The sequence below is a fragment of the Artemia franciscana genome, chromosome 11 (assembly GCF_032884065.1).
Source record: "Artemia franciscana chromosome 11, ASM3288406v1, whole genome shotgun sequence".
Lineage (NCBI taxonomy): Eukaryota > Metazoa > Arthropoda > Branchiopoda > Anostraca > Artemiidae > Artemia > Artemia franciscana.
The window spans coordinates 23,086,690-23,111,975 of NC_088873.1; the positions used below are offsets into that span (position 1 = coordinate 23,086,690).

Genomic DNA, 25,286 nt, shown 5'->3' on the forward strand with positions numbered 1-25,286 from the left:
GAATAGATTTTAAAATAAAAACAGAAGGACCCCTATTTATCACGCAGTATAAAAGCTATTTATCCTTGTTTAGGAGTAAATCCTCTTACAGCTACTCTTATAAACCTTTCCTCTACGCTCTAGCTAATAGTCTTTTTATGAGACAACGCTTGTATCCCTGGCTATATCACAAAACTTACAGTACCGACATCTTACACCTCATTCTTTCAAAGCTGCAAACAAATTGTAAAAAAAAAAAAAAAGAAAATATGTCTGACTGCCACTTAATCATGGAGGATAAAATGATAGGAAGGTAATTCCTCTCAGATCGAAAGGAAAAAGCCAAGGTTACTAGGTTTGGTGCATGGGACAACACTGCGTCATTTCTTTTGAAGTTGACTCCCGGAGTCTGTATCGATAATTGGTACTGGCCGTTGACGGTGGAAGGTAGCCGCAAGAAATTATGTTTGAGGACTCCGTTCTGATATTTTTTCCATAATTAGTCTTTACGGAATCAAAGCTGCTGCTCATTCATGGATGCCACTTAATGTAGAACTATAGAGTTGCAATGAAGATTTTCGGATTCTTGTCTAAATCATTTATCTTGGTGATCTAAATATGTACAAGTCTCTTCCAGTCTTTAAAGGGGCAACAGTTCTGGAGTTTCTTTTACTGCAGATTCTTCGCTCAAATTCTGTCTATCCCTCGTAATTTTGCATGATAGAGCTCCGGTTTCTTACTGGGACTACATGAAATTATAGTTTAACATCTTTCAAGCTTTTCAATACTCTGTGTAGTTGTTTATGACTATATTCCAGTTTGTTGATGCATACTGGTAAGAGAATGAGGGCCTCTTCAGACTCATGAAACTCTTGCCTGTGTGCTGACAAATTATGCTGGTACTCGGTTCCCTGTGCACAGTTGGTATTTGCCGGGCATGACATGTGGTTAATTTGTATTTCTGAAATGCATCCCCCCGTGTAATTGTGCTGTCTGGCAATAATTGTGCTGTCTGGCAATATAGACTTCAGTTTCAAGTTAGACACGCTCTTTGAAATCTATTGTCTTGTTAGATTTTCTTACTTTTCTTGTAGGAATAAACGAATTTTCTTCAAACAGGAACTAGATTTGCACGTTGGGCGTTTCGTTTACAAGACTTGATGATCTTTTACCTCGATCGTTAGGGACATCACAACTAGAGAATAATTGACGCGCAACGTGCTTTTATTTAAGACTTAGGCGCTTCTTTCTATCATTCTCTGGGTCTTAAGGCACATTATGAACTAGAGAGACCCCAGGACTCATGTTTCTCAATTTTTGTGACTTGTGGGTGGAGACATGGATTTTTGTGCTATGGAGATTTCCTCTAGTGAAAGACGACTCTTACGATATCTTTAAAAATGTACTTTTGGAGCTTCCATTTCTTCCCTCCTGGAACCTTACATTCCATCACGACTTATTACTGCTATGGTTTGCCGGTGGCTGTGAATCCAGAAGCCAGATGCCTCTGTGATCAACAGGCCTCAAATAACCCGTCTAACGAAGATCGACGGCCCTTGCATCAATAACGTATATACGTGCTTCGGCTGTGCCTTATGCATCGTAGTTCTAAATACCTGTTTCTTAACACTAATTGGGTATCGATAGTAGATGTCCTGATCGTATTGTGCTGGTCTGCATCTTGTAACCTAACGGTTTTGGCAAATTTTAGTGAAAGGGTTCTCTGTATGTCTGTAATATTCCAAGCTGTGTGAAATTATTCTGATTCTCGAGCCAAGTGTTATAAAAATTCTCGTCAAGTTTTTTCATAAAATATGTCAGCAATAGTCGTTTTAAAAATTTATTAATCTGAGAAATTTTTGTGTTTATTGTGCCAGACTTTGTTTGCTACATATTATTTGATGTGTTCTGTACTAAAATCAATATTGACATATTTATGATTTCAATTTAGTATTTGTATTTAGGGCTTTCATGGATTGTACTTAATTTACTATTTCGTTTCTCCTGTTAATCTGTCTGTATTTAGCGTGCAAGATTTGTGCAGTTTATAAGCTTACCTTTCTTTTGCAGTTTATTCCTGGCCCGCCGTTTGTTTTCGGATCATTTCTGGTAATATGTGCTATAATGGTTGCATTTTTTATTCCGGAGAGCAACATAGCAAAGCCTACAAATTCCAAAAGAAATTCATTTGGTAAGTACCATTTTTCTAATATTTTCGCTTATAGGTCAAGTAATACGTTAAATATGAAAAAGGGATTTTTCAACGGGTCGCCGTCTTTATAGATGTGGCAAGGTGTTTGGAAGGTATCGAAAGTGTTGATTGGCTGTTATTTTTTATATGGTTTTTATATTTGTTATTATTATTTGGAAAATAACAGGATTAACTAAGCTTTTCTAGGACGTGTGAAAAAAGTAGCTCTTCGTTGAATAGCAGAGGGAAAAAAAAAGAAAAAGAAGAAAACCTGTCAAGCAAATAAAATATAGAAACCTTGTGTGAACAAGTAAAAGTAGACAAAGCAATAATATTATGAGAATATTAAACCATGATAAAGCTGTTGGAAATTATATAGACAAAGTTAAGAAATTTTTCTTTTTATTTAGAAATAAAGGAAGATTATTTGGTAAGCAGTATTTAGCAACGGTATTAGAAGGATTGAATGATACGGATGTTGGTGCTTATATTACGGTAAATACGTCTTTGGGGTATAGTGGTTAGGAAGCTAGAAACAGAATACTGAAAGTTATGAAAAGGATTTTTTACATAGGAGAATTAGCTAATGATTATAAGAAAGCTCAAATTCTCTCTGTTTTTCAAGAAAGATGAAAAGAGCTATTTTATTTCAAAAATGATCAAATTGGACATTCTGTTCAATTTTGACTTCTAAAAAAGGTAATAGAACGTTCCTTTCTCAATCAAATGAGTCCCCTTCGAAGTTTCTACGATCACACCTTATATATGAAGTGGCTCTGGGAAAAAATAAATAAATAATAGGTTGAAACCTTATAGCTCTTAACTATAGGCAAAGCTAGAGCGTAGATTCCTATACATGGAACATACAATGCACAAAACAACTACATTTACGGTGGGGAAGGGGTGTACATCCTTCACTAGTTCACATCTATTTATTTTCTACCCTTGAATTACCTGCGATTATCCAGGTTGTTAGAATGGGCTCTAGGATTGTTATTGTAAAAATTCTGGGTTTCAGCAATTGAAAGTGTTCGTATCACCCAGCCAATTGCTAATCTGAATACAATAGGGTAATACAATATCTTCTACAACGGGTAAAGGTTTCTTGAGAGTAGTTTTACAACCAGAGTCAGTTAGTTTTTGGATGCTCACAAGAGAGCCTGCAGTTTTGTTTCTAACTTCTTTTTTATGCCAATGTTTTGGTAATTATGCTCTTTTTTGACTCATGACTGGGGGATCGATTTGAAAATTCGGCTTTTATAACAGTTTTCCAATGCTGAAACTAAAAGTATTCAGTAAGAGAAAGTAAAAGATCTTACTAGAACAGGCACTATTTCCTCTAATGTAGTCGTGTATTATATATCCCAGATTATCTTGGTTTGGCATCTGGTGAATCCCTTACCTTTAGACCTTTGATCCTCCAGAACCAGGAATAGTGTATAGGGCATCTACTAAACCTTGCCTGCGTCACGGAGCTGAGAATCAGTTTCTGTGAATCTTGTTAATCAGTTTCTCTTATTCTTGCTACGAAAAATATAGAAAATGCTTTACTGTTGTTGAAAAAACGTAAATATTATCTTATAGATTGCCAAATGACTATCTATAAGCAACACTTCCCTCTTATCATTCCCTGTCTTATCAATCTTTGTTAGGATTGTGCTTGCAGTTTTTGATAATGATAATCACATATTCTCTTTGTATTTTAGAACATTCTATTGAGATGTATGACGAATGTCGTAAAAGAGAAGGCATCACAGTTGAATCTCCACTAATGCTGGGTGAGGATGACTCTGGGATATTGTAGTGACCCATGTTTAATTATTGACAGTTCTGTCATCTAAATGACAGAACTTGTATCATATAAAAACACTGCCAATGGCTCTATGTACAGCCTAGAGCATGGAAATAGGCAGAATTAAAAGTGCTGTAAAGACTGCTGGATTCTTCATTCTTAGGGATAATTCTAGTGGCTACTGTGATTTCTTTTTTACTTGACTTTTTATCTGCGATTTCCTGAGTGTCGTTCTTGTAAACGGATTTAGAAGAAGTGCTATTTTTTGAAGGAGAATAAACTTTTTGATGCTGTGAAGCTAGTTTTATACCTAGGTTTTGTGGCCAGGTATTTTGACGGTCTATGTTTTATTTTGTGGTTATCTATTTCAGTTGTTTTTTTGTTTTTTTTTCTAATTTGTCATCGAGTATTTCAGGATAGAATATTTATTTTTTTAAATGTCTATCACGAGACCAGATTGGTGGAATTAGCTTTTTTGAGTCCAAAGTGAAAAAAAACAAAACAAGAAAGACAAAAAAAGGCCAACAAATTAAAAAGAAGGTAAAGCAATTTGGCTTCAAAAACATGAAATAGTGCAAAGCAGAAATTCAAATGAGAAATATATTAGTTAAAATACACAAGCTAAAGAATATATTAAAACATAACAACACCGAAAGAGTCATTCGTTGAATTAATCAGAATTTGGAGCACTTATAAACTGTCTGGTTTTTATAAAGAAAAAAAAGATCAAAATTGGAAGTACTTTTTTCTGGAAAATTGTCCACTGGTCACAACTCCCGAGGTGCGTGTGCTTCATAGGAGGTAGAAGAGAAACTTCATGGTAAATAGATAATAAAAAAGTTTCAGTACGCTAAGCGCATTTATTACCTAACCTAATAATCATCGTATGTGCTACATGCCAAATTGAAGTTGAATTATTGAGCTATTCCCTGTAATTTTGTGGGTACTTTCGTATTTGAATTTTAGGAGAGTCATTCTTATAAAAAAACTTAAATCTTAAATTCGTTCTCCTGTAATGTGTGATGAATTCTGAAATTGCGAAAGCGCTCTTTTGTTTTGGGTAAGGCGATAGTTTTGAGCCAGTGCAATCTTGTTCTGAATTTTCAGGTTTTCTCTTTGCTTTTATTTCCTTTTTCTTTGTTGTCTAAAAGTTCTAAGTATAGATGAATTCGAAATGAAAATAGTAATGTATTGGCATTTTGATGATTATAAACTTGAGAATTCTTTTATTCATTTTTTCACAATTTGGTATGAGAAGCGGCTTGATTGATTTAATTGAACGCTAATAATAATCTACAATTCGGTAGTTGTGATATTATTAAGTAATTTCTAAACAAATTTTGTCTACTTTTTTCAAAATGATCACTAAATCACGATGTTATATAACAATGGAAAGGAGTACATATTGCACAATATTAGACTAAATATCAGCAGAATTCGGATACAAGTGGTATGAAAGCGACAGGTATACTCAAAAACACTGTTTTGACTAATCAGAACAATGCAAAAAAATGAAGTACTAGTTCTAAATGTGTTTAGAGACATAATTCTTATTAATAAATGTCTGCACCTAGAAATTTTGCAGAAGAAGGGGTTTTGAGCCCCAAAATTTTAGAATAACTCACTCTTAGAGTGGTTTTGCGCATTTCATCTCTAGAATATCATTATTTATAAGAATCCTGCATAATATATGGAGTAGGAGTGTGGCCTGTTTGCATTGGTATGTGCTTATATTATTCACCCAATTTAGTCCAAACTTTTTCGATTATTGCAAATTTAACTTACGACATTGCATCTTTAGGATTTGTTTCCATGAATTTGAGTTACAGTTCAAACCTGGGAAAATATACATAGCACGTGTTTATTGTTGATGGTGAAGTATAGGTCCTTGTATGCGAGTCTTTCCGAAACAGGGGGTCCATTTTGTAAGATTACTTTCTATAAGTAAGGATCAACATTAAACGAATGACAAATTATTTGGGCTATTGAATAGAATAGGATTCTCTTAGAATACAATGACTGAACCCGTATTCTCTGCATCATACACACATACGACATGGACATTGTAACGAGCTTTTCATTGGCATGATACCCACCAGATAAATGACACATAAAAACAACAATGTGTTAGTCCCTATAATCTTTGTTTTATGGCTAAATTGTTTGATTCTCAATGGCTCATGTGACTGAAATCTTTGGAATATAATCCCTAGAAAGGATATTGAACTGCAATTCTCAAATTATTTTAAGGATTGACCTTAATATTTTCATCATATAAAGTTGGAATAGTGTTAGTTTATTTTCTCAGCAAAGTTTCCGAAGCTATCAAGAATTTAAGATAAGATGACGTCCTAATTTATATGATTTTGTATTACTCGTCTGGACCATACTTGACATTATCTCAACAAACAAAGGAAAAGGGGAATCTTAGTTCATTTGTCGTTTTGACAAATACGTTTGTTTTTTGTCTGTTTTCTATTGCATCGGGATTCTTTTTCAAAACTTACCAAATCCCCTTAAAACGCATCAGAAAAAGAACAAGATTTGTCAGTTAATCCTGGTATAACTCTACCAGAAAAATAATTGTCGATCAATCTCTGTGTGAATAAGTCAAATGCTTCAAAAGTCTTTGTTTTCAAGTTTAACTTAACCACGATGTAAAGCAAATCAAAGAACTTGGATATAAATCGAAACCGTGCCTTTTCACTCTTCGTTAACTCAAAAAAGAATTTTACGCCCTGTTTGGAGGTAAAGTTTTGAGCTTTTTAATTCTTTTGCGAATATTCAAGAATGAATTGTATTTCTTTTCTTTGGTTTGAACGTAGCATGAAAAGGTGAAGGAAAGGCTGGTTGAAATTCATCGACTGCGTTTTTATAATCGTTTGTCAGATTGTGCTTTGCGTTTACAGATTAAACATAATGCTTATTTTTAGGCTTTGCACTTTTTATTTATGTTTTTTTTTTCAAATAATTTTATTTTATGAAATAGTTTAAGACATACCGCGGTTTGTACCAATTCGTGATATCTTGTGCACTTTATTTCAGTTGAATCCCAACAGATAAAGAGGATGTTTCAATTTGTTTCTTTATTTATTAACATATGTAGAAGTATGGTTTTTTTTTTCGTTATCGTAGAGAATTACTTTGTATGGTCGAATTTGTTGAATAAATAAATAGTCTTTTTCTATCACTTTACTTAAGTATCCTAATGTAACCTTAAACCAAATTATTGACTTTTGCTCCTACTGCCCGAAGAAACGAGGCCGAACTCACAGAGAGTTTACACGCACACACAGAGCTCACACACTCTAAGGTAAATTTCTTTGTACGACCCTGGTAATAGGTATTCTTTTAACCGAGATAAGTCCAAAGTATGATCAGGATACATCAGAAAAGATCAATTCAGTAAAAAACGTATGACAGCAAAGTTTTAAAATTATTATCCTAGCTTTACTATTGCGTTAGGGGATACAAAAAAAGAATCCAGTAGGCTACAATGTAAAAACTGGTAAATGTCCTGATAACATACACTTCGGTCTTTGTCTTCAAATCGTTGTATTCAGTACAAAATTACAAAGTGCCCGTCTAGGTCAATTAATTTCATTTTGATTGATTAGCCCTTTTACATGATGTCTCGACTACAAGAAGCTGAACCCCCCTCCCCACAGCCCGAGGCCCGCTTTCTTTTCTGTCCCAATACTCTTTTTTACTCTTCTTTTCATTTGACAATCTTAATGCTTTGTAAAATCATAAAAATCAAATTTGTTTCCCCCTTATCTATCTCTTCTCAACTTGGCAAAAGTGAAAAGAATCCTCTCCAAATCTAATATGGAAGTTAAGTCAAATAATCTCCTACACAAATGGAATTCGATCAGGATTGTCAGTATTTGACCCTGAGAAAATAATAGCTATTTTCATCAAAGTTAACTGAAGCATCTGGAAAGTTGACTATTTTATGGCCTCCTTTATAAACGAAAAAGCTTGATTGTAACAATTACTGAGAAATAATCCTGATAAACCAATCAGCTAAGATCTGCAGTAATCCTCAATAACCCTTAGAATCTTTGATAAATGATATATTGGAGCTGGTCAAGCTCTCAACCTTCGGTACCGGATTGGTAAACCATTGAGCTGCTAAATTCAAATATACAAAAATTCAACTCAAAGGAATCCATTGGTGATCATTTTCCAGGTGCTTGAAATGACTTTGTGGCAATTATTAGTTTACCAGGACCAAATATCATCAACTCTGATTGAATTTTATTCGGGTTAGCTGAGGAGCTAAATTTGACATTATGTTCATTCTTATCTCCTTTGTCAGCGGCAGTGGGCTTGAAATTACTGGGTAACACGGATCTTTTGTAAAACAGGTTATGTTAGGTTACCTAACCGAACAAAAATATTAACAATTTCACATTTATCAGCCATATTATGAATCTGTCAATGCCTCTCAAAAACCTAGATGGCACGCGGATTTAAAAAAGTTAAACTTGTTGTTTTTCTAGAATTACATGTCTAAGAGCAAATTAAAATTTAATAAATGCGGTATGTTTCGCCGTGGTATTTAGGACGCTTAAATAGTTAGAAGTGAAAAGGATAAAGTACTTTAGCCCCTTCTCCCCTACCTTCATATTCTCTTAAGATAAGATTTATTTCAACAAAGCGGCTATCACAAATTTGCACTTCAGTGTCAGTACAAAATCATAAAATTGCAATCAATAAAAAGTCAAACGATAAAAACTCGTAAGTTTAAAACATGGAAAACAAATTTAAACAGAAGTCTATCTAGCAAGAATTACTGAGTTTGCAATTGCAAAATAAACACTAAAACTATAAGATAAAAGTGGAGTGAGAAGAGGGGGGTTTACTGATTTAAAATTTTAACTATGTGAGGGATGAACGTTCTTCTATATCTTTCAGTGGAAACTCTTATTGGGGAAAAAAGGGGGTTTTTCTTGAAACAGAACATGGGGGGCGAGTTGGGGGGAGGGGGTAAAGGTTTACTGGGAAAAGAGAAGTAGTACGAGGGTTATACACGGCATTGTGGGCAAAACGCAAGGAAATTTCTGTTCTCCTTTTCTTAAGGGTGACTAGATTTGCTGTCCGAAGAAAGGAAATGTAAGGCACTTTACCCTCATTGAAGAGAACTCTTAGGCACCTTTTTTGAAAAGAACTCTTAGGCACCTTTTTTGAAATACCTCTATTCTGTCCGACAATTCATTGAAGTTGCCAAACAGGACAAGCGTATTCGAGGGTAGGACGTACAAAAGACAGAAAAATCCTCAAACAATGTGATTCAGGACATTTAAATTTATTAAGGAGTTTGAGGAGAGAAAATGCAGTATTCGCACGTTTTAAGAAATCATTAACGTGGCAATCCCATTTTAAGTCGCTTGAGATGGTAACATCCAGTAATTTCATAGTATTAACAGACATTTCAGGGGGATAGGATAGGAAAAAGAAGGGGGAGTTCTTTGAAAACTAATTGTTAAAACTGTTAACTTTCATATCACTATCACCAGCTTCGTCTGATATTGATTCCAAGAGGTCCATTGGGTTGCTTTTTAGATTTTTGAAACATGTTTCTAAGACAGTTAAATGTTCAACGAATTTTCATCTATCCGGGAAATCGACACCAAGACTGTTTATCATGGTAAGAAATAAAAAAAGGGCCTAGGAGGGTTCCCTGGGGCACACCATTATAAATTAGGAGGGGATCAGAGTACACATTCAAGTATTTGACGACTTGCGTTCTATTAGAAAGGAAGGACGAAATTATTCTTATTAAATAGGGGTCAGCTAGGAAGCGATTGGTTAGTTTTTTTATTAATGTATTGTGGTTAGTGAAATCAAAAATTTTTTGTAAGTCAACTGCGATAACATTGAGCCACGTATTGGTTTTTTCAAGTTTGTTACATATAGTGTCGAAAAGGTGAACAAGATAGTACATGGTAGAGGTAGAGCGCAAATTTCCGAATTGCCTTTGGTCATATTTGGGATTATTTTTACTTTCAACTAATCAGCTAAAAAGCTTTCATATAACTTGGAAAAAAACGGAGTAAGAGTAATGGGCCGGACACCAGCAAAATCTTGTTTACTACCCTTACATTGTACGGGAGTAATAAAACCTAATTTCCAACAATCAGGGAACTTACCAGTAGAGATAATTTCATCAAAAAATATGGAAGGAGGTTCTGAAAGAATGTCTGCGAAGGCTTTAATTAGTACAATTGGGATGTCTAGTGGACAGGTACGGCACTTTTAATGTTTTTAATTTTTGCCTCAACATCTGAGGGTAAAATAATAGAGAAATTGGGAGAATGTAGACCATAAGCAGTATTAATAGAGAGGGAAGGGAGGCTTTGAACTATGGAGGAAAGAAACTTATTCAGATCATTGACTGTAACAAGGGGCTCTTCTTGTAAATGGAAATCTATATTATTATGTGTTTTCCCACAATTTTTTATACTTTTGTACCACTGTTTCCGCTTAGTAGAAAACAAAACCTTGACCTTAGATTTGTAATACGCAGAAGCAGATTTATGTATTTCAAGCTTAATTAGTTTAAGACCTCTCAAAATACCAACAACAGAGACAATGAAATGAGTATTTGAATCAATTTGATAACTAGCAAGCAGAACGAAAATGAAGTTTGATTTGAATTGATTTGACCAGCAAAAGTACCAAGAACCATGAAAATGAGGGGTTTTAATCAGTTTGATTTGTAAAAGTATTAAGAGCAAAGGCAATGAAATGGACCAATTAAAGTACCAGCAACAGAGACAGAGACCCTTTTTATTTTCCCTTTGATTTCACTTTCTGTTACCACCTTATTTTTACATAGGTAACAGTTCCAACTGAAAGAAAAGATATGATTTATGACATTGGTAGAAGAGTATGGTTTTCTTCTTCATTTTACGTTTTGTTGGATGGTAATACCAGAAAGATGATGATATGATTTATCCATAGGTAACGTGTTACCACCAATGTCGTTGTTAGTCAAAACGTTTTGGGGGGAGCAAGAGATTTTACCGTCTAGCTCGTCAATTTTACCGACTATTTTTTCAAAAACTAGTGTAATATCCGTTTCGACTAAAACACGTAAAACCACTGCAGGAGTTGGTAAAACCGCTATATTTACTAACCGATATTCAGATTTTAATATACATCATGTCGCTATTTTAATGACTCCTATTTAGCGTTCCAAAAAAAATTATTTAAAATTTTCAGAGACATACCGAGAATTTCTCAGAAACAAAGAGTACAAAAGGCTGGAGAGGGGGTATTGGGGTCCCTGTAGGTAGAAATGGACCATGGTGGGGATTATGAGGACTCAGACTTATGTGCAAGCCCGGTAATGGAAAATCGGTGTGCTTGGGACCATTATATTGTAAGAAGGATATCTGGCTGGTTGTAGCATTACAATTTTCGGAGACAAAACTAGTTGCATTAACCATCAAAAGAACCAGTGTGCTCAGTAACATTAGAGGAAAAAAATAATATGTCTGCCTAGCATTTATTTCAAATCACTGTGGTATGTATAGTCACGGAATAATGTAAAAAAAAAAAAAAATAGCTAGAAACAACGCATTGATAGCATTTGCCCGGAATGTATTTTTAAGAAGATAATAATATAATGAGTTGTTGGGTCAGTTGACTAACGCATCATTCTTGACGTTACTTCTAACATGAATTGGGGCGCGGCCTGTAGAAGACCCCTATATTTTTCTAGGACAGATTCTTACATGTGCTTACTTCTCATATTTTGTGTTTACTCCAATTGTTATTAATTTGAATGACAAAATTGTCTAATTAGACCCCTTGGCCGATTAAAGCATCTGTTTTGAAAGCAGAATAAGGTTGATTATGCAACCAGGGTCTTTATTTTTAACCCCCTTGAGAAAGGCTTCAATAAAAACACAGGAATATTCGATTCCTACATCAGACAAAATTTCGTGAAATCAATGGAAAAAATGCTTAGAGACCAAAAAATTGGGTCGTTGGAAAAGAAAACATGTCACCATCTATAACTGTGATTAACAACGGCGCCAACTATGCCTTTGGTTATGTAGGTAGCAGCACTATGGGAATCCTCGATCTGTGTGGTCTTAAATAAAAGCGCCGGTATCACTATTCGAAGGGGTAGGGCGCCTACGGGACCCATTTATAGGATACTACTTATCTCCTATTTTTATGGGTCACATTGCCACATGGTCCCACATTTGCCTCTAAATTTTAAGTTATCTAGTCCCTATAAAATGGAAGATCCATTATTGTATGCATTCATAAGGAAGGTTGAGAAAGTCAGTAGATTTCCTTTGTCTGGGGAGGGGGTTTGGAAGAATGTCAAAGGTGTAATTAATAGGGCCAAATTTTTGTGAGCGGTTCTCCCTATCAATATGGAGAGAGTATATAACTTCTAGTATCTCTTCAGCCAACAAATGAAATTAGACAATGCATGTGATTAGGCTGCAAAATGGAATTCTACTCCCTAATTATTGTATAGCATTTTTAAAGTGAAGTACAAGATTATACTTTTATTATACTATTAGAGATCTTTTATGTAAATCTGTTTATTTTGATAATATCCTACTTAGTTCCTATTTTTTTTCATTTGGTTTTATGCTCTGGCCCAGTGGGCTCTGGCACAAAAGGTCACTGCCTTTTATTTTCAATTATCACTTGAACTATATGGTTATCAAATACAATAAAATGTTTAATCTGCAATTCTACATGAAAAAAACTGTGATCATGACCATACGAAAATAGGGACGGATTTGCGCATCAAGTAGTTGCATGTTAAATGTGTATCACGAAGCAGGGACTTTTGAGGAGTTTTTACCGAGCGAAAAGATTTATTGCGAATTTCGGAATATCAAACGTGATTTTGATAGGCGGAAGTGAAAACATTGACCGATCGCCACACATCTCAACTTGTACTCACAAAGAAAGGAAGACTGTTATTGTTGAATTTATTAAGGGCTTTGCTTACAATCTAAGTTTCTGACACTCATCTGAATTTAAATCTTAAATCCAACTAGATCCTGCGAAAATGAATCAAGGTAGGGAGAAATGATTTAATTAGGGTTTGTAATGAATATTGTATTTTTTTTCAGCTTAACTTTTGGCTAGGTTAATGTGTTTCTGGAGCCTTGGCCTGTTTTTCAGATTTTATTTTCCAGATACAAAAATTGCTACCCTTGTAAATTCTATCTTGAATGCTTAAAGGGACAACTTCCTTATTTTATGATAGGCTAGTAGAACTAGGCTTTGGTTAAGATAAAAATAGGCCTACAGCTAAGCTTATAGTCTAGGGTACCATTCAATGCAAAGTTGATATTTATCATTGCTTAGGTATTGTTGCAGCTTATCACCTCTTCTGAAGAAAAAACAATTTTGTGGTTGGCTGGTAAAATTCTAGGTAATTGACTAGTTAATTCTATTAATTGCTATCTTTGGAAGGTATTTTGAAGCAACTACTTCCACTTCTTCTCCCTCTAGAGGGCCCTGACCTTTAAAAATATGTGTGTTATAAAAGTGAAACCTTGCAAAATAGATCTTCTGCTTAATTGAAGTCCAACAAAAGTGTTTTCAGCTTCATAACTTTGCTCAATTCCATTTTAGGCTATAAGGTTTTAAAGATATGCAAGTACATTTCCTAAAATTTGAAATAAAATAACATTGATATGGCTCAAAATTCTACTCAAATAACAGGAATTGTATTTTCAGAACTAAAGACAGAGAAAAAGCAACTAGTAACTGAAAATTAAGGTAAAATGTTGTTTTGTTAAAATTTCAATAGGTATAGACCTGTCATGTAGGCTAATTTCAGGGCACTCTAGAGGGAGAAGGAGTAGAATTGGGTACTTAAAACACCTTCCCCAGACATGATTTAGCCTGTAGACCCATCCCTGGAAGTTTCATTTTCCTAACCTAAACCCTTTCCAAGATAGCAAGAAGTCAATTAACTAGGATTTTAGTGTCACTTCTGAAGGAAGCATACTAAACAAGTAAAATTATGGGTAAAATTCTAGTTAATTGACTTCTTGCTTTCTTGGAAAGGTTTTAGGTTAGGAAAATGAAACTTTCAGGGATGAATCTACAGACCAAAGTATGTCCCAGGAAGGTACTTTGAAGCAGTGCGGTCACTTACTTGAAGTACTTTTACTTGAAGTACTACTTAAGTAAAATTTTCCATTACTTATACTTGTACTTAAGTAAAAACTCTAGGGTGTACTTATTACTTGATACTTAAGTAAGATTACAAAATACTTATTACTTAAGATACTTTTAATGTACTTGTTTTTCAAATACTTTACCTTTGACACAAAAATTTTGTGTGTGTGCGCTTTGGCAATGAACAAGAAACCTCACCTTTAGATTTAGAGCAAACTCAGATACAGCTTTTGTGTGTGTGTGTGCTTTGGCAATGTACAAGAAAATATCACCCTTTGGATTTAGAGTAAACTCAGATATAGCTCCATGCCCTATTTTTGGATATGAAATAAGGTGTTTGTTTTTTATGAAAAAGAAATTATAGTAGGAATAGCACTTGGTTTAATTTTTGTTTAAAAGTTATATAACAAAGAAAACAGAAATTATTTCACAGTTCACTGGTCGACAGTGAGCTAAAAACCCTTGTTTTGTGCTAAATGTTGCATACTGTACTCCATTTGGGCTTGTATTTCTGACATTAATTTTCAAGTTTTGTCATCTTGTCAACTGAACCAGATTTCTACCATTTCATCATCTTCAGGACCATATTATTGGTAAAACTACTGAAGCTATGAATCTTTGTCCATCTAAATGTTGTTTGCAATAAACAAGTCTAGGCAATTCTAGCTGGATCCAATGCAGTGGTATTTTGTCAAACTTGTTCCAGCAGATTCAGGTATTCAGACAAATCTGACTTCTTGTCACTCCATTCATAAGTTACAGGCCCTACTAAATTAAAGGAAAACTCAACTTTCTTAAGACTTGACACCCTCTCCCCCTCACCCTATTTGAGATAGGGTTTGTGACACCAAAACTTGATATGAGCCCTGATCTTAGGCATCTTTGGTCTAGTTTTCATTCGGATCCGTTACTCCATTTGCAAGTTATACTAAATTAAACAGAAAACTTAAATTTTTCAGGAATTAAAACCCACTCCCCCTTGTTAAATTTGAGCTAGGGTCTTTATCTCAAAACTTGATATGTGTCATGGTCTTAGGGCTCTTTGGCTCAATTTTATTTCAGATCAATCACCCCAGTTGCAAGTTACTCTGAATTAAACGAACAACTGTTTTTAGCAGGTAAAGCCCTCTCCCCCCTGTTTTATTTTAGCTAGGGTCTTCATCTTTCAACTTGATGTGTCTCATGATCCTTGGCACCAAATCTGGCCATCAAAATTTTCATCCAAATCCAACCAGCGGTTCTCCCCCTATACGTGATTAAACAGACGGACGGACACACAGACAGACAGAGGGACGGATTTTGCAACATCTTAGGTAGCCACGTTGGCTCATTGGATCCAAAAAAAGGAACACAATAGCATATCATCATCCAGGCATCATCACCTATTTGGATAGTGGAAAATATCCATCCATATAGGTTTTTGAGATCTGTCTGTCTGTCCCCCCGTCTGTGCAATCGAGTATAGCGGGAGAACCGCCAGTCAGATTTGTATTAAAGTTGAACTATTTGGATTAAAACTGAGCTTAATTAGGGCGATGGGGCTTTAAGTGTTAAAAAAAAAATCGAGTTTTTCATTTAATTCACTGTAACTTGCAAATGGAGAGATGAATTTCGATGAAAATTGAATAAAGATGCCTAAGAGTATGATATGCATTAAGTTCTGGGATGGAGACCCAAGCCTAATTAGGGCAAGGGGGAGGGGGCTTTAAGTGCTTAAAAAGTTAAGTTTTTTGTTTGACTCAGTTTAACTTGTGAATGAAGTAATGGATCTCAATGAAAATCAAGCCAAAGATGCCAAAACCATAAGACACATAATGTTTGAAGATGAAGACCCTAGATTAATTAGGGGTAGGGGGCTTTAAGTGCTAAAAAAAGCTTTTAGTTTAATTTAGTATAACTTTCGAATGGAGCAACGGATCCAAATGAAAGCTAGACCAAAGATGACTAGGATCAGGGCTCATATCGAGCTGTGATATCACAAGCCCTATCTAAAATAGGGCGAGGGGGAGGGGTTTCAAGTATTAAGAAAGTCGATTTTTCCTTTAGTTTAGTAGGGCCAATAACTACTTCCACCCATGGCTTGCCCAAAGCCTGGAAATAACCCTTTTCCAAAATAAGTCATACTGAAGCCAACCTTCAACATAATATTCCATCCCCAGAGAAAAATTACTTTGTATGGCACTTGGTATTTACCAAGTGACATACAGTGATCGCAAATTCCGTCAGTCTGTCAGTCCCGGTCTCGCTAGTTTAGGCAATTCCAGATAAGCTAGTACAATGAAATTTGGCAGGCATATCAGGGACCAGACCAGATTAAATTTGAAATAGGCTTCATACTGAAGCCAACCTTCAACATAATATTCCATCCCCAGAGAAAAATTACTTTGTATGGCACTTGGTATTTACCAAGTGACATACAGTGATCACAAATTCCGTCGGTCTGTCAGTCCTGGTCTCGCTAGTTTAGGCACTTCCAGATAAGCTAGGACAATGAAATTTGGCAGGCGTATCAGGGACCAGACCAGATTAAATTTGAAATAGTTGTTTCCCCGATTCGACCATTTGGGGAGGGGGGCGAAGGAGGATGGTTAATTTGAAAAAATTAGATCAGATCTTAATTGAATTTGATATTTAGAAGGATATCATGTCTCAGAGCTCTTATTTTAAATTCCGACCGGATCAGGTGACATTGGAGGGGGAAACCCTTGGAAAATGCTTAGAGTGGAGGGATTGGGATGAAACTTAGTGGGAAAAATAAGCACAAGTCCTAGATATGTGATTGACATAAACAGAACGAATTCACTCTCCTTTGGGGAGTTGGGGTGAGGGTTAATTCTGAAGAATTAGAAAAATATAAGGTATATCTAGTAGGACCTCGTAACTCAGATCTCATGTTTTAAATCCCGACCAGATCCAGTGTCATTGGGGGGATTGGGGGGGATCGGAAATCTTGGAAAACGCTTAGAGTGGAGTAATCAGGATGAAACTTGGTGGGAAGAATAAGCACAAGTCATAGATACGTGGTTGACATAACCGAAATGGATTCGCTCTCTTTGGGGGAGTTGGAGGGGGTGTTAATTCGGAAAAATTACAAAAATTGAGGTATTTTTAACTTAAGAGCGGGTGACCGTTCGTGAGATATTTTTGAATTTGATATTAAGAAGGAACTCATGTCTCAGATCTCTTATTTTAAACCCCGACCAGTTCTGGTGACATTGGGGGATAGTTGGAGGGGGAAACCGGAAATATTGTAAAACGCTTAGAGTGGAGAGATCGGGGTGAAACTTGGTGGGTAGAATAAGTAAATGTCGTAGATACGTGATTGACGAAACCGGGCTGGATCCACTCTCTTTGGGGTAGTTAGGGGAGTCCATTGCTTTGGCGAGTTCAGTACTTCTGGACGTGCTAGGACAATGAAAATTGGTAGGCGTGTCAGGGATCTGCACAAATTGACTTGATAAAGTTGATTTCCCCGATTCAACCATCTAGGGGGGCTGAAGGGAACATATGACAAGTGCTCATCACAAGTGCCATATGAGCTCTTGGCTCTTGTTTTATTCCTTTTTTCTCAAAAGATTTTCGACTTAGTCTCATGGTTTTTGCCACTTCATGGGGTGAAAACTGCTGCTAGAAATAGATAGGATGCAACTTCTGCCATATTGTCTTCTAGTATATTTAAGTGTGTGCTTGCATTGTGCCTGCGTCCCCTTAAAAGTTCTGTTTCTTATGGTAATATTGGTTTGTCTTCTGTTGCATATGTAGACGACGTTCTTCTTGTTGCCCGGACTCGCCGTGGATTGGTTTCCAAGTTTACTATCTTAACCAATGAACTATCTAAGATTGGATTGTCAATTAATGCGTCTAAATGCGAGTTTATTTGTTTTAATAGCCCTTATGCGGTAGCTCCATCCGTTGCTGGGACTGCAATTCTGCCATGTTCTTCTTTAGTTAGTTGGTTTGGTCTTTGTTTCAGTCCAACACTTTCCACTACCTTTTCATCCCTAGTAAATCAAGCCGTGAAAAACTTAGGCGTCGTTTACGGTAAAATATCCCCAAACAAAAGCCGTTACAACCGCAACGGTTTGTGCATGATTTATAACCCTTATTGCGCCCCTGTGCTTTTGTTTTTATCAGGCATGGCTCATCTGTTTCGTAAGAAAAATCGCCATACTCTACGTGCAGCTTATTTCAGATATTGCAAATTCCTCCTTCGGCTTCCTAGATGGCACCAAGACAGAAAAATAATTGCTTGATTTAGTTTAATAGATATGGCTTCTTGGATTCGGTCTTCCAGTGATGATTTATGTAAAAAGACTATCTACTCTATTCACGTTTACGACCATCTGCAGCCTTTTTTCCATATTGATACTGGTTAATTAGTCCATGTTGTCTTTTGTCAATTTGAATTTTTTTCTTGCTGTTTATCGTTTTTGCTTTTGTTTATTTATAATACTCCGTACTTTGTGTTTTTTTTATACTTTTACGGATAATAAAGTTCATTCATTCATTCTGCATTTTGACCAGCCGTATGAAATGCGTCTGAATCAGCGGGCTTGCTTCAGGCCCGTGATTTTATAATATACGTTTGTAGGGAGTTTTACCGACCATCTGAATTCACTACACAGCATACGGCTTGCTTGAGTGAAAACCAGCCAAAGGATATAGATGTCATACATTTTCATAGCGTGTCTGAAATTTAACTTGAAAACTTGAGGCAGTTTTCTTGTAAAGGTGCCGAGGACGAGACATGTCATCAAAGTGTGAATCAAGACTTCATTTTCATACTCTTCTTTTCTTTCAGCACACTGACAGCCAGCGACCTTCAGCTAGCTGCCAAAAGTGTGGATTTTTGCTGCTCCTTTTTATTGAGCTTTGATTTCTCTTATTAAAAAAGTCTGCAACTGACTCACTTGGCTCCTTACTTTTAAATTTGAGTTCTTTTGCTGCTAAGGTTTTTATTTATTGAATCAGAGAATGAACTACTTTATTACCTTTTATCCGTTTTAAAGCCAATCCAAAGTTTATTTTTCTATTTTCAATATTTTTTCCGCCATTTCGACATGTTTCAGAATAACCCTCTATTTTTTCAAATGTGCCAGATTTGACTGAACACTAATTGCCAGAAGTTCAACTCTATGTGCACTGTATTAACCCTGTCATGTGATCTGCCTGATCCAATCAGAAGTTTTTTGACTGCACTTAATTGTTTTGATAGTCTTTTTCTTTCAAGCCGTTGTGTTGAAAATTGGTTGAGATTATTTTTTGGGCTTTGTTGGGTGTCTACCAGCCAAACAAGGGAAAAAATATTTTCAATATTTTTGTTATCATTCCCACATGTTTCAGAATAACCTTGTATTCTTTCAAACGTGCCAGATTTGACTGAACACTAATCACCAGAAGTTCAACTCTATGTGCACTGTGTTGATCCTGTCATGTGATCTGTCTGATCCAATCAAGAGTTTTTTGACTGCACTTAATTGTTTTGAAATTCTTTTGCTTTCAAGTTGTTGTGTTGAAAATTGGTTCAGATTATTTTTTGGACTTTGTTGGGTGTGTACGGGCCAAACAATGGAAAAAAATACTTTCAATATTTTTTCCATCATTCCCACATGTTTCAGAATAACCCTTTATTTTTTCAAACGTGCCAGATTTGATTGAACACTAATGACCAGAAGTTCAACTCTACGTGCACTGTGTTAATCCTGTCATGTGATATGTCTGATCCAATCAAGACTTTTTTGACTGCACTTAATTGTTTTGATAGTCTTTTCCATTCTAGCCGATGTGTTGAAAATTGGTCAAGATTATTTTCTTGGACTTCATTGGGTGTGTACCAGCCGAATAAAGGAAACGGTTAAAAACGATAAAACGGAAATTCTGGTTCTTGATTAAGATTTCCAAGACAGGAATGACAGGGGACATTTTATAGGCAAGGGAAGGGGCTAAGATGCCTTCAGAATGGCTTTAAAAAAAGGTAGTATGGGCTTGATATCAGAAATATATGTATATATATATATATATATATATATATATATATAGAATAAATACTTTAAGTAGTACTTGAAGTAATACTTAAGTACAATTTTGGCAAGTACTTGATATTTGATACTTAAGTAAGAATTTGGGAATTACTTATTACTTGATATTTAAGTAAAAAAGCAATGAGTACTTAATACTTGATACTTAAGTAAAAATTTGGAGTACTTGTTGCAGCACTGCTTTGAAGCAACTACCTCCACTCCTTCTTTGGTTTCACTTTTATAACACACATATTTTCAAAGGTCAGGACCCTCTAGAGGGAGAAGGAGTGCAGGTAGTTGCTCCAAATACCTTCCTAGGACATACTTTAGTCTGTAGATTCATCCCTGAAAGTTTTATTTTCCTAACCTAAACTCTTTCTGAGATAGCAAGAAGTCAATTAACTAGAATTTTACCAAATTATGGCCAATATAGGCTATACAAGATTGTATAACTGATATAGCCTAGAAACAAGGCAAAAATACTACTTGATTCATTTTCTATGCTCTTTCCAAATATAGGCATGCTCTTTGCTCTCATAAGCAGGGATAAGGTGTGTAAAATTTGCAATTAGCCTACAGCAATTTTTTGTAAAATTGTAGTTTAGCTACTTTTCACTATCTTGCAAAGGGGGTAGGTTAGGAAAATTAAGCTTTTATCAATTCAACTAGGGCCAAAAAAAACTGAGGAAAGGTATTTCCAGGCTTCCATGTTAACCCTCTTCTGATTTCTAAGTCTTAGAAATTTGCCTAGGCCTACTTGACAGGTTTATTGCCTGTTGAAATTTTGACAAAGCAACATTTTACCTTAATTTTCAGTTATCAGTTTTTTCTCTGGTTTTGGTTCTGCAAATGCAATTCCTGTTATTTGAGTAGAATTTTAAGCCATATCAACAGATTTTTTTTCTAAATTTTGGAAATGTAGGGCTATTTACAAATCTTTGAAACCTCATAAATTGGGATTAAGCAAAGTTGTGAAGCTGAAAACAGTTTTCTTGTACTTCATTTAAGCAGAAGATTGGTTTTACTAGGTTTCACTTTTGTAAGCATTACTGCTTTCTGTTTGATGTATTAATAAATGAATAATAACACAAATATTTTAAAGGTTGTCAAAGGTCACTGCCCTCTAGAGGGAGAAAGAGTAGAGGTTGGTACTTCAAAATACCTTCCCAGGGCATACTTTAGTCTGTAGACCCATCTCTGGAAGTTTCATTTTCCTAACCAAACTCCTTTCTGAGACAGTGAAAAGTTGCTAAACTAGAATTTTACCCAATTTTTAAGTCTATTAAATAGCCAACCTTAGTCACGTGAAAACATAAAATAAAAGGAATTAGTCAGAAAAAGTGGGGAGAGGCTGCCTATCTACACCTATCATAACTACCTAGTCCTAGAACTTCCACTGTCAAGGCCATTCATTAGTTTATTTACAAGTATATGCCTGTCCTCACCAGATGGTCCCATGTATAGGGCTACCTTAAATTACACTTGCCAGTAATAAGGAAAAGTTCTGTGAATGCTGGTGAGTGACCAATAATCTAACTCTTTGTTGCATCAATGCAGTCTTACCTTCTAGCTCCCATATTAAACAAATTATTTTCTCAGTTTGCTGGTTATTTCAGTGTGTGATTGAGCCTGTAAAGGCAACTTACTATCTTGTCTATAGTTTTAAGACTATGATGTAAAGTTAAAAACTATTTAGATATAAAAGTCAATTTCTGAACAAGGTTTTAAACAGTGCTCCCTCATGTTTAGTGGTCTGTTAGCAACAAAGAAAAAAAGAAAGAAGAAAAGCAGAACTAAAAAAGAGGATGCATCCAGTGCTACCCATGCAAAAATGTGATGTTCCTTGTTGCTCAAGTTGAGATGTAACTTTCTTATTCATGGTTTTCAACAGTGGTGTACTTTTGTTTTGCAATATCATCTTTGATGGGTTTCAGGCTCTTTAAAAAATTCCAGCAAATTTATTTCTAAAATAACATTTTATTGCTAAGACTAATGAACATAATAATATCCATTCCTGAATCAGCTACAAATGACAATCTTTTTGCACTAGACAGCTTTTTTAGAAATAATTTTTAAACTTTTAATTACTATGGGCTGTTTTGAGCCCTTTTAAGGGACAAGCATGGGATTTGCCCCTGTAACAAGTATTTACTTTATGGAAAGAACATAAAAAGACATCAAGTTACATATTCACTTTCTTCCCATCTAAGCTATGTGGAGATGTGGAAATTTACCAAAAAATGTATAATAATGAAAAGAATCACAACAATTGGAATAGTTGAAACATCCTAGATATTATAAGTAAAAATTGTATTGTTTCATTATTTTATTTTTTGGATATTCTTTGCACTAAATGTAAGGTGGTCAAGTGAGTTGATTATTATAGGCTACTCCATCTTGTAAATTAAAAAACTGTCAAGAAGTTAGTTGCAATTCTAGAAAGGTTTAAAAAGTGTTAAGTTTTTGGATAATATTAGTCTTATTGTGATAAAGCAAAAGCAGCAGAGCACTCTGGACATCTTTTTTGGTTTGAAAGCAAGGTAAATAGATGGTGTCACTGAAGATAGAAATAATTTGAGTTTCTGTGTTTCTATTAGTTTCAGCACTGTGATAGATAGTGTGATTGTACATTATATTGGAAGCAATATTGATAAATTAGAAATCCTGGATGATCAAACCTTAAATTGCAGCTTGGAACAATCCAGGGATTGATCCGAAAATGAAAATGACAAAAGATTCATCAGTAACTTTGTCTTCAGGTAGCTCGCTCCAGGGGTCAACAATTCTTGAGGAAAAGAATAGAGTTCAGACTCTTGCTAGGGTTGACTGCTTAACAAGTTTCAGGCAATAACCTCTGGAATTAGGACCAACAATAGGAAATAATGCTGGTAGCATGTTTGCCTTCATAGAGCCATCAAATAGCTGAATGCACTGAGATTGCTGGTGAAGAAAAATGATCCAGAGCAGAGATTTCTTTTCAAACTTCACTGCTCAAGGCTTGATTACAAGTTAATTGTGCAAAACTTTAGAAAATTCAAGTAGAACCATGTCAGCAGGCACCTAAGTATTAAGTAACTTAATGATGTGGTTATACAATTCAAGAAGATTGGTATCAGCAGATCTTCCAGAACAACAGCTATACTAGAGCTAATTTGCTTCAAGATGCCAGATAACTGCAGAATTGACTATTCTGTCAAGAACTTTAAAAAGTACTGATATTATGCTTATAGGCCAATAATTTTGAGTAAGTTCCTTTCTTAGATATTGGAATGGTAGGGCAGTTTCCCAGTCTAGTGGTAATCTGGAAAGATTTAATGATAAGTCGAATAATAAGAAAAGTGGTTGAGACAAGACTGTGCAACATTCATTCAGAATACAAAGAGGAGACTGTCCAACAGTTTCTTAGGTGTCCTTGTTGACAGTGAGTTAAAGTTTCACTGTGATGTGCAAGCTCACAAACACAGTTTCAAAAGCAAACAAAGCTCTTAGTCTCATAAAAAAAAACTTTCACCACTAGGAAGCCATGTTTGATTATGCAACTGTATAAAGCCACAGTCCATCCTCACCTAGAATTTTGCATCACTCTATCCTCTCCCCACTATAAGATAGGTGTGAAGGTACTTGAGCATGTTCAAAGAAGGGAAAAAAAGCTTATCCCTGTATTGCAAGAAAAAACCTACAAGAAACATTTCAATTCGGTCAAAATCCCTACTTAGGTATACTACAGGAAAAGAGGAAATGTAATTATGACTTGTAAGTTGCTTGAAAATGACCTTTAGGCATATTTTCTCCTACTCTCTAAACGACCACAAGAGGATACCAAGCAAGAGTGCAAACAGTTCTTCTCAGTCTGTTCTATCCTGCTCTACAACAACTACTCAAGAAGCAGTCAATCAAGACTGGGCCAATGCTGAACTGGGATGTCAGATCATAACCTAGACATGCCACCTGCAAGATTTTCTACTGGGGGTTTAACACCAGCTTATCTTTCTGGACTTGCAATTTAACATGTTTAAGGTATGAATGCAGTCAGGACCAGCAGATTGTTAGTTTTAAGGGATGTTAGTGCCTGTAGAACTATTGTATCAGTAACTAAAATTGGTTGCATCTCAAGCAATACATCATATACAGGTGGAGGGACAAAAAGAGTACTGGCATTGGAGGAAAAAAATAGATGAGAATTGTTGGTTGAAGTTTCAACTTTCAGCTCAGGACCAGTAACAAGTTAACTATTATGAAGGATATTAGAGACTGTACGTCTGCTTCAATATTTTTGAGAGGCATAGTGCCAGAAAGGTTTTGGGCTATCTTTAACTTCCTCTTCAAGTCCTTGATTTGGTTAGTTGCTTGGTTCAAAAAGTTCTGAAGGCTTGATAATTTTCTAAAGTTTTCTTTTTTCTATAACAATTCCATGCTCAAATGTTTTCTTTTTATTAGCCTAATAATTTCAGTTGTTAAAATATAAACTTTTCCCTTTTGTTCTGCCCAAAAAATTGTAGTACAAGACTTTTCTGCATGCAAAATTTCAGCTTACATATTTGACCAACTATCATCTGTAATAAGTTGATTCCAACTGACTTTGAAAAGTCTTTCAAAAACTAGTTTGTAATGAACAAATTCTCATTATTGAGAAGATTGTGTAGTAGGCAAACATAGCTCTGAGTTAGTTACAATATGGTCACTGTTATCAACAGGTGTTGAAACTTCATTCCTAAAAAGAAGACCTGAATTGCTGAGGATAACCAGATCTGGAATATTAGAACCTCGATCCTCTCTGAAACGAGTTGGTTGAAATATTGTTTGATAGAAAGAGTTTTCACAGAGGGCAGATGAAAAAGAAGAATTTTCAGGATGAAGATAAAAGTCCTTTCAAAGGATAAGATCATAATTTGTAAAATCAGATGTAACTTGAGATAGCATAGAAGCCAAAGTAGATTCAGAGTCTAAAACACTGGGAGCATTGGGACTTCTATTTAAAACACTCACAACTATTGAGGATTTTTGGTTGTGTATTTTTGTCCAAGCAGATTCAATCCATTCAATAGTTAGAGAGTTATGATGCATACCATTAACCTTCAGTCCACTTTTCGCATAAAAGAACACTCCTCTGTGGCAAAGTGGGGAATTC

At 35.4% G+C, this 25,286-nt stretch overlaps 2 protein-coding genes across 5 annotated transcripts in view; both read left to right on the plus strand.

Annotated features, from left to right (window-relative positions):
• Window positions 1–7,152, plus strand: part of LOC136032979 (hippocampus abundant transcript 1 protein-like) — a 68,056-nt gene extending 60,904 nt beyond the window's left edge. For both annotated transcript variants that reach the window (XM_065713487.1, XM_065713488.1), the window contains 2 exons: window positions 2,050–2,170; window positions 3,877–7,152. In XM_065713487.1, coding sequence (XP_065569559.1) covers window positions 2,050–2,170; window positions 3,877–3,974 — 219 coding nt within the window. In that variant the 3' untranslated portion in view covers window positions 3,975–7,152. The remainder of the gene's footprint in view (window positions 1–2,049; window positions 2,171–3,876) is intronic.
• Window positions 7,153–12,895: 5,743 nt separating this feature from the next.
• LOC136032980 (polypyrimidine tract-binding protein 1-like) overlaps window positions 12,896–25,286 on the plus strand; it is a 203,362-nt gene continuing 190,971 nt past the window's right edge. For 2 of the 3 annotated variants that reach the window (XM_065713489.1, XM_065713491.1), the window contains exon 1: window positions 12,896–13,024. In XM_065713489.1, the coding sequence (XP_065569561.1) occupies window positions 13,015–13,024 (10 nt within the window). In that variant the 5' untranslated portion in view covers window positions 12,896–13,014. The remainder of the gene's footprint in view (window positions 13,025–25,286) is intronic. The other variant, XM_065713494.1, reaches the window with a different exon arrangement.